The following is a 9,599-nucleotide window of genomic DNA, read 5'->3' on the forward strand; positions in this document are numbered from 1 at the left end:
ACCAGCACTGTGGTGTGTATTTATGTCTACCAAACTGTTGAGTTCGGTAGTCAGGAGCCTCTGCTGCTGCTAATATATATATTTTTTTTAATTAAGGAAAATGAAAAAGCAGACAATTTCTAGGCTTTTCATAGATTTTCTTTCAAATGTTGTCTTCTATGAGAGAAGCCGCTCCCTTTTCCTTGACGCACCGTCTACTTTCAACCTAATTGGACAATAATCTATCCAATTACACCCCAGGTTGTACGGCGGCCGCTCAATTTTGAAAACCAAAATGGCGACTGAGGCTGTTCAAGCGTAAGTTTCCTAAGCATTTTTATCTAATTGAATACTGTTATACAATGTATTTCAGCCCTATTCCATAATATCGTGCCTTTCGTCACATTTTGAATCGAGGTAAGTCTTCTTATAATAGTCTAGGTAATTATAAACCCCTAAAAAGAACTGTCAAGATGATGTTGTGAGTGGCTAGACAAGCAAGTTATCTGTTAACGTTAGCTAACTATTCGGAGTTTGACTCTGAACCATCGTTTTCAGGTTGTTTGAAAGATGCGACCATGTACATTTGGATTTGTACGATGGGGCAGAGCATCAGGAGGGTGGGGAAGCGGAGTTGATGGTGCCCTACCTAACTGTGAGTAGGTTAACACATCCCCTACTTTAGACACTTTGAAATGCTTGACCAAACAACTCGTCAAAATGTTGGAGATGGTCAAAGAAAAATGTATGCATGGCATTAATTACGTTTATAAGTACTATCTGTGTGTTGTTGTTCAGGAGAGTCGTAGCATACAGAAGATGATGGGCAGACAGTTGTTTGTGCTGGATGACATGATGCAGCTTCTGGAGAGACTGGAGTCAACTGACCAGCTGCTTAATGAACCCTGCCCCCCAAACCCCGGTAACACACAGACACACCCAACACATAATCAGCAATAATGCCACTCAAGATATCCTTACTTCCATGGCATCTGAGTACCATGTAATGGTACTCGGAAGGGTCAGGTCTACCCCAGTGTAGTACTTTTGTAAATGACTGGTCTGCTGTGTTCAGGCAACGAGGCTCACAGACGCTGGAAGGCCCTGAAGAGTGAATATAAAGAGGGAGTCCAGGAGGTGGAGACACTCATCAGCACCCTACAGGACAGGATGGATAAACTGCACCACAAACGGAACAGACTGACACACCTGGTCACAGCACTAGAGAAGAAGGTACACACACACACACACGATGCACACTCACACACACACACACACACACACACACTTTCTGTATGGTGACTTTTCACATCTTTGAAAAAAAAAGCAACGGTCCCCTCACAATTTGCACACATTCGACGGACATGGTCTTTCGTATGGTTACTTTGTATTAGTCCTGTGCCTCGTTTTGAATGTGGAATCTGTCTTTCCACATCTCTCCCATAGAAAGATCTCAGCCTGCAGATGGGGAAGGCCCTCCAGACGGCCCACAATGCCTTGCGTGTGTGTGAGGGGCAGCTGGCCCAGCTGAGGGCGGAGACAGACGCCTCCCTGGACCGCTTGGCTGACGGGCAGCACCTGAGAGAAGCGTGAGTGACAAGCAGCTCTATCCACCAATCATACGTCCTTGCAGAAACGTGTCCTATTTCTACTCTCCCACTAATTTGCCCTGACTAGTCTTGCGCTACCACACTTCCATGTTGTTCACTCAGCTTATTAGAACTCTCATTCAATTTCCCATTTCCTAATGAACGTGAGAAAGACAAATTGAGATTCGCCCAGTCTAAAATCAACCTAGAACCCCTAACCTAGCCCCTTGGTAATTGCAAACGAGGGTGGGCACCTGACTGCGCTGCTGCAGTCCGTACTCACCTCTCTCCCCTATTGTCACCTGTCCTCAGCCTGCAGGGCTGTGTGGAGGAGACACAGGGGGTGATGCAGTGTAGGCTTCTGTCGGTGGGGTCCTCGGAGCTGTGTGTGGAACTGAGGCCCCACTCCTGTGGGTCCTCCTCCTCCTCTGGCCAGCTGGAGCCCCTCAGACTGACCGTCACTTGGAGCCCTGATGACCACTTCCACCTCCAGGTAAACAACACAACTGACCTCCGAATGTGAAGCAAACAACATGGGGAGGGACCCACCTGAATGTGTCCAATAGAAACTCTCGTTTTAGTTGCAAAAAGTTTTCAGTTTGGAGTAATCGGTTTCCGTTGCAAAACTTTTTGCTACGGTGTGTGAGTAATGAATACACTCTTGGTTCGGTTTCCGGTCCCTTCTCCACTTTTCCATAGCTCCTTCCCCTGTTCCGGTTCCATCCTAGTTCCTACACCTCTTCTCCTTAGCTCCCCCTGAGCCCCTTTCCTGTCCCTGTCTCCTAGATGAGAATCATTGTTAGATTTAGCCAAGTAAGATATCTCTCTACATTATTTCTCAGTTTTTGGCACCTATTGAGAAAAAAATATATATATTTTGCCACCATTAGTCACAACCCCCACTTTCTCCCCCGTCCCTCTCCATCCCTCTAGGTGTATCAAGGTACTGCAGGGCTGTTAGAGGAGTCAATTAAGGGTCACCTTTCTCACCTCAGTGCTGCCCTGCTGGAGGTCATGCAGTGCTACATCAGCCAGAGAGAGATGCTGACTGAGATCCAGGCCCTGCACTCCAGGTACACACACACACAGTGCCTGCAAAGATCAGTCAGTGATCATAGAATCGAGACCCTTGATGTTCATTGATAAAGTGGAATTATGTTTCTTTCTGAGACTGAATCCTGTTGCTGTTTGAATGGCCTTACCACATGATCTGAAGCATTAAAAGCAGCCGTCTGAATATATCCCACTGCCTCTCTCTTGGAGAGGGATCATTGAGACACACAAACACTAACAAAAACCCATGTAAAACAGTTGTATACAGTCAAAACGGAGCGATTTCTGCAAACTAAAACATGCGGATTGGCGTTCAACAACCATAACTTTTATTTTTATTTGATTGAATATTTAAAACATACAATATACTTGCAGTGAAGCCGCTCAACAACTACATCATATTAGTCATCTAACAGACTCCCATCGAGAGAGCGACACACAGAAGCAACCAGGGTCAATGCCCTGCTCAAGGGCACATCGACAGATCTCCCACAAGGTCAAAAACAGGGACCCGAACCAGCGATCCATCAGCCACCGGCCCAAGCTCCCAACCGCCCGGCCACCAGCCCCACAGTTCCCCAAGAGCTGCCCCTCAACCATCCGAGAACCCCCCCCCCCCCGACAAAAATTAAATAATTCCATGTTTATGTTTACTTTATTTTCAATCTATCTAATCGAATAAAATCCACAGATTGCGAGTTGAAGATAAGTACTTTTACTAAGAGTATTAGTAATTGAATGACCCGGTCTCTCCAGATCTCCCAATAGTACTATTTCTAGGGTAAATTTTAGATCAATGTTATGCATTTTCAGCCATTCCTGAACCTGAGGCCAGAAACAGGCTAACTGAGGGCAATACCAAAATAAATGGTCTATTGATTCTGTATCCTCACAACAAAATCTGCAGAGCTTCGATAATTGTATGCCCCAAATATTCAACATTTTGTTGGTGGGAAGAATTCTATATAATAGTTTTAGCTGAAAACCATGAAGTCATGAATCTTGCATCGTTTTATATATCAACTCATACACCCTGTACCATGGAATCGGTACATCAAAAATCTCTTCCCAACTATTTTGCAATCTGTATGGCACAGCTGTCAACATTCTGGTCCTCAAATGAAACTAGTATAATTTCCTATTTTTTGCTATTCATTCCTCCGCCAATTTTGATCCTTTATATTGGGCAGACAGACCAGTTCCCTACCTCCTCCCGTTGCCTCCTCCATTTTTGGGGTAATGCTGTAATCAATTGGTTGTAATCTTGGATTGAGCAGACCTTCCCATACAATTCGGATAACTCCATGAAAGACATAACTCTACCATTCCAATTTACAATATCATTTAAAAACAAAATACCCTTTTCAAACCTTCCCATAAATACAGGTATTTTATCAACCAGCACATTTGAGTTCAGCCATAATATTTGTTGTAATATTTGTTCTATCTTTTCAGGGGGATGAAATTGAAATTGTAGCCAGCTCTGCAATGCTTGTTTGAAAAAGAGAGATACTTAGAAAAAAATCATTTTCAATTAATTGAAAATGAGACATGGTAATCTGCACAAAGGCAAAAATGCCATTTTTAATCAATGGATGAGCTTTTCTTAGTAATCTACTTTAGAAACATTTAGGGTTCAAAAGTAAAACTTTTGAATAAGTGATGCTTTTAGAGAGAGGTTTAGTGCTTTTATATTTAATGATCTTAACCCACCCAATTCATATTCATTATATAGATAGGCACGCTTTATCTTGTCTGATTTACCATCCCAGATAAACCATAACTTGCTCAGCTACGAACCCATCAAAGACGATGTTTTTAATGACCCCCGATATACACTACTCAAAAAAATAAAGGGAACACTTAAACAACACAATGTAACTCCAAGTCAATCACACTTCTGTGAAATCAAACTGTCCACTTAGGAAGCAACACTGATTGACAATACATTTCACATGCTGTTGTGCAAATGGAATAGACAACAGGTGGAAATTATAGGCAATTAGCAAGACACCCCCAATAAAGGACTGGTTTTGCAGGTGGTGACCACAGACCACTTCTCAGTTCCTATGCTTTCTGGCTGATGTTTTGGTCACTTTTGAATGCTGGCGGTGCTTTCACTCTAGTGGTAGCATGAGACAGAGTCTACAACCCACACAAGTGGCTCAGGTAGTGCAGCTCATCCAGGATGGCACATCAATGCGAGCTGTGGCAAGAAGGTTTGCTGTGTCTGTCAGCGTAGTGTCCAGAGCATGGAGGCGCTACCAGGAGACCGGCCAGTACATCAGGAGACGTGGAGGAGGCCGTAGGAGGGCAACAACCCAGCAGCAGGACTGCTACCTCCACCTTTGTGCAAGGAGGAGCACTGCCAGAGCCCTGCAAAATGACCTCCAGCAGGCCACAAATGTGCATGTGTCTGCTCAAACGGTCAGAAACAGACTCCATGAGGGTGGTATGAGGGCCCGACGTCCACAGGTGGGGGTTGTGCTTACAGCCCAACACCGTGCAGGACGTTTGGCATTTGCCAGAGAACACCAAGATTGGCAAATTCGCCACTGGCGCCCTGTGCTCTTCACAGATGAAAGCAGGTTCACACTGAGCACATGTGACAGACGTGACAGAGTCTGGAGACGCCGTGGAGAACGTTCTGCTGCCTGCAACATCCTCCAGCATGACCGGTTTGGCGGTGGGTCAGTCATGGTGTGGGGTGGCATTTCTTTGGGGGGGCCGCACAGCCCTCCATTTGCTCGCCAGAGGTAGCCTGTCTGCCATTAGGTACCGAGATGAGATCCTCAGACCCCTTGTGAGACCATATGCTGGTGCGGTTGGCCCTGGGTTCCTCCTAATGCAAGACAATGCTAGACCTCATGTGGCTGGAGTGTGTCAGCAGTTCCTGCAAGAGGAAGGCATTGATGCTATGGACTGGCCCGCCCGTTCCCCAGACCTGAATCCAATTGAGCACATCTGGGACATCATGTCTCGCTCCATCCACCAACGCCACGTTGCACCACAGACTGTCCAGGAGTTGGCGGATGCTTTAGTCCAGGTCTGGGAGGAGATCCCTCAGGAGACCATCCGCCACCTCATCAGGAGCATGCCCAGGCGTTGTAGGGAGGTCATACAGGCACGTGGAGGCCACACACACTACTGAGCCTCATTTTGACTTGTTTTAAGGACATTACATCAAAGTTGGATCAGCCTGTAGTGTGGTTTTCCACTTTAATTTTTGAGGGTGACTCCAAATCCAGACCTCCATGGGTTGATAAATTTGATTTCCATTGATAATTTTTGTGTGATTTTGTTGTCAGCACATTCAACTATGTAAAGACAAAAGTATTTAATAAGATTATTTCATTCATTCAGATCTAGGATGTGTTATTTTAGTGTTCCCTTAATTTTTTTGAGCAGTGTATATAATATCTTCACAGTATTACTTCTGAACTACTCAGTTCTACTGAATGTGAGTAGAAGTTGTCAGCAAATATTCAGGACCTTTCCCATACATTCTCAATCACACTGGAACACTGTTTATGTTCATAACCTTATACTCCAACACTTCTAAGCAAGAATTAGTGTGTGAGAGCTTATTCATATCTGTGGACTTTTTTCATATTCCAAGCACAATGACACATGAAGTTTTCTAACATCCAATCTTCTTTCATTCTGAAACACCTGTGTTTGGCATGGTGACAATTTCTCCTGTTTGTAGGTTTGCTATAGACTGGCGTCCAGGCCAGAGACTGCTAGTCTTCCTGAAGACTGCCTCTAGGGTGTGTAACCTGGGGGTGGAGGAGGGCTACCCCTCCAAAGGCACAGCTACACTCATCTCTGTACGCAGGGACGGAGAACTGGTTGACAACGCTGTCCTACAGGTAACACATTCACCGCCATTACCTGTTAATTGATGTATTTAGGCCCATTCGAGTCACGTAGAAATGGTATTAGTAAAAACGTTTTAGCAAAGAGGGAGCACTTCCCTTGTTCTAGTTATTATCTACCCTTAAAAATGTATTATTTTGTTCAGGTTCTACCCTCTGGGGGTCAGTACTTTTTTGGAGATCACCTTAAAATCAGATATCCACAGCTACATACAACCATGTAAGTGATGTTGTTGATTTGTCCATTCCATTACAATGTATGTGAGACATGTATGTTGTTTTAATTTGCAGCCTCCCCAGAAGACCCCCTCTCTGACCGAGTGGCTGGAGTTCCTCTCCTCCAGTCCGTACATCTGACCATCCTCTCTCTAGTCTACACAGAGGAAGTGGCTATTTCTCTCCATGGTCACTAAAGGGTGCCCTTGCCTCAATTAATATGTAAACATTAGGGATGTAACAATTCACTGATATGCATCGCTCCCGGTTCAAATATTTAAGATACTAGTGCATGGTTCTGCGGGAGCCCAATCCAAATGAAGCATGCATCAGTCAGAAAACCGATTCAAACGTTACAATCGCCAGTTCATTAATGTTTTTTACTGTTTTATTCCGAAATTACCTCCTATGTGTTGTGACTGAATTGATGCGTCCTCTCCATCAGTTCAGTAGGCTATTGAACTGTTATGCATGTAACTGCATATGACTGTCAGATAACGACTGTGCGCACAGTGCAGGTAGTCAGAGCTGCTTGCGCCAACTAGAGGTAGTCTATCCCTCTTCTAATAGGCTATTCGTACATCAGCGGCACCTTCAGCATTCAGATGCTTAGAAAAATGGCTTTCACAATGTCATATCGTAGGGTTTATTAGTTGAGTGACAATGTAATTTGCTGAGTCATTGTTACCAAATGCTCTGGGTTTTTTTTTACTGGAGTTGTGTGGTCTACTGGAGTAAGTGGGCACAACAAACATTGAACTGCTGATTGGGCTTTTCATTCATTCCGATTTTTTTTAAATTGTTCAGGTCACCATGAGAAATTTTTTTTATTTTTAATTTTTTTTACAGTCAGTGTATTTGTGCATTTTTACATAGATCAAGGTAATTTCATAATGACCGCAATCATTTTTAGGAGCATCGCATGCTCGGTCATATTCATTAGTCAGAGCTGGAGAAGCGCTCCATAAAATTCCAAACGGTCTAAACCATTAGCTTTTGAGGCAGGTAAAATCTAACGCTGCATTGTATTAATTGGCTAAATGCCACGATAATTTCTAAAGATAAATATTGACATAGTACAAGCGCAACATTTTTTATCTGCCAAAATGAGAAGTTAATGAGTGGGTGATGGTTATTGCAGATAAAAAGTGGGGGGACAAAAAGCATCAATTGCCTCCACCCCTAATCTGATGGGGGTGGTATATGCTCAGTCTGCCCTATGGCTCAGCTCAGGTGCCTACACCATTAATAATATAATATGCCATTTAGCAGACGCTTTTATCCAAAGTGATTTACAGTCATGTGTGCATACATCTTTAAGTATGGGTGGTCCCGGGGATCGAACCCACTACCTTGGCGTTACAAGCGCCATGCTCTACCAATTGAGCTACAGAGGACCACACACACATTAACAGAGGGCCACTCAGTTTAAAAAATAGAAGTAATCTCTGACAGATCCAGTCAGAGGCCCAGCTCCTGAGCTCCAATCATTAGCAGATATTAATTTTAAATGGAAAATTAATGTGTTCATGCAAAATAAATTACTGTATCGAACCGAATCGCGTCAATTCGTTCCCCTAATCAAACCGAATCGCACGAATTGTTAAGGATTAAAACATATAGTTCCTGTGTCATATCAGAGCTCATGTATCTAGATGCATATTGAATAATTCAAGAAAGGAGAGCTACACATCCCTAATAAATATCTCATGACTCCTTTTCTAATATTGCTCTGTTTTGTCTTCTAGATGTATCTGTTGTCTTATCTATGTATTGTTATAACGGTATTACCACTCGCGTGTAAAGAAATAAACCTTTTCTCTGTTAACTTTTGTCCATTGGTTTTTCTTAATATTTACACTTAAAGAAGAGGTGAAAGTTGTGCACTCTATACTCTATACTCAAAATAAATAAACCACGTTGTGGTGAATGAAGAGTGCAACTTGTATTTCTTTATCAAAATGTAGGCTCTTTTAGTCATCAGCACCCCTATAGGATATGGTGTTTGTTGTATTTCCATAATTTCACCACTAGAGTGTAGTAACTATGTACACTGCATAGTTAGATATTACTGCACTCTCGGAGCTAGAAGCACAAGCATTTCGCTACACTCGCTATAACATCTGCTAAACACGTATGTGACAAATAAAATTTGATTTGATCCTGTGGCTGTGCTGAGTTATTTTGCTCCCCGTAGGCTGACATAATGTGGTTAGATAATCTATGGGTTGGCAGACGGAGCCTGTGGCTCTTGACAAAGTCAACCCTGAAGGCTGTCAAAAGCCTGAAGAGAAATAGCCTATCTAAGATGGGTCTTCAACGGGTTCCACAAGCAATGTGTTATATTTCTTCCCACCTGCCTTTGTAACTTAACGTACATGCTTTTTACAAAACCTGCAATCATATTCTTGAAAAGACAGGCCCTTTGGTGGTTTGTTCTATATCGTGGAGCTCCGCCCCATAGGGGAGCTCTGCTCCTATTGGTTTACCCACTGCCCTAAGGCAGCATCAGCCTGAGACAAAATTATGCACACACCTGCAGCCAATAAGAGTACAGGTGTCCCTATAAGAGGGGACGCTTCCCTTCAATCAGCCTCCCTTTATCTTCAGCGACTAGACTGAAGAAGCCAAGAAGAGACGAGGAGAAGACTCAGGACGAAGAAAACGCCGTCGATTTTCCAGATCATCGACGTCGTCCTACAATGAGCACACCAAGCTTATCCATAGGGTAAGTATTTAACAAAAGCTATTTTCAGCGCTCAATGTCGCTGTTCCCCTTGGTGGCTGTCGACCCCCCCCCCCCCGACTTATGTTTAGTGGGTTGAGGGACACAGCACGCCAGGGACGGCCTCATTAATCCCCCACTATGCGCCAGCTGCGCCCT

The 9,599-nt window shown here is 43.8% G+C and overlaps 1 protein-coding gene across 1 annotated transcript; it reads left to right on the top strand.

Moving 5' to 3' along the window:
* Positions 1 to 263: 263 nt before the first annotated feature.
* Positions 264 to 8,541, top strand: LOC311101702 (uncharacterized protein). Its single transcript, XM_084142854.1, has 9 exons — positions 264 to 297; positions 538 to 634; positions 778 to 901; positions 1,055 to 1,212; positions 1,426 to 1,568; positions 1,881 to 2,061; positions 2,502 to 2,641; positions 6,331 to 6,493; positions 6,791 to 8,541. Exons 1-9 carry the CDS (start codon positions 275 to 277, stop codon positions 6,854 to 6,856), a joined length of 1,095 nt encoding a protein of 364 aa, XP_083998980.1. The 5' UTR covers positions 264 to 274; the 3' UTR covers positions 6,857 to 8,541.
* The last annotated feature ends 1,058 nt before the right edge of the window (positions 8,542 to 9,599 follow it).

The sequence above is a fragment of the Coregonus lavaretus genome, assembly GCF_964263955.1.
Source record: "Coregonus lavaretus genome assembly, chromosome: 2".
Classification (NCBI taxonomy): Eukaryota; Metazoa; Chordata; class Actinopteri; order Salmoniformes; family Salmonidae; genus Coregonus; species Coregonus lavaretus.

Excerpts from the sequence above, each read along its gene's own strand:
- LOC311101702 (XM_084142854.1), top strand. The coding sequence starts at position 275 with ATGGCGACTGAGGCTGTTCAAGC. Across the intron at positions 635-777 it reads TGATGGTGCCCTACCTAACT|GAGAGTCGTAGCATACAGAA; the intron begins GTGAGTAGGTTA and ends GTTGTTGTTCAG. Across the intron at positions 6,494-6,790 it reads TTGACAACGCTGTCCTACAG|CCTCCCCAGAAGACCCCCTC; the intron begins GTAACACATTCA and ends TTTAATTTGCAG.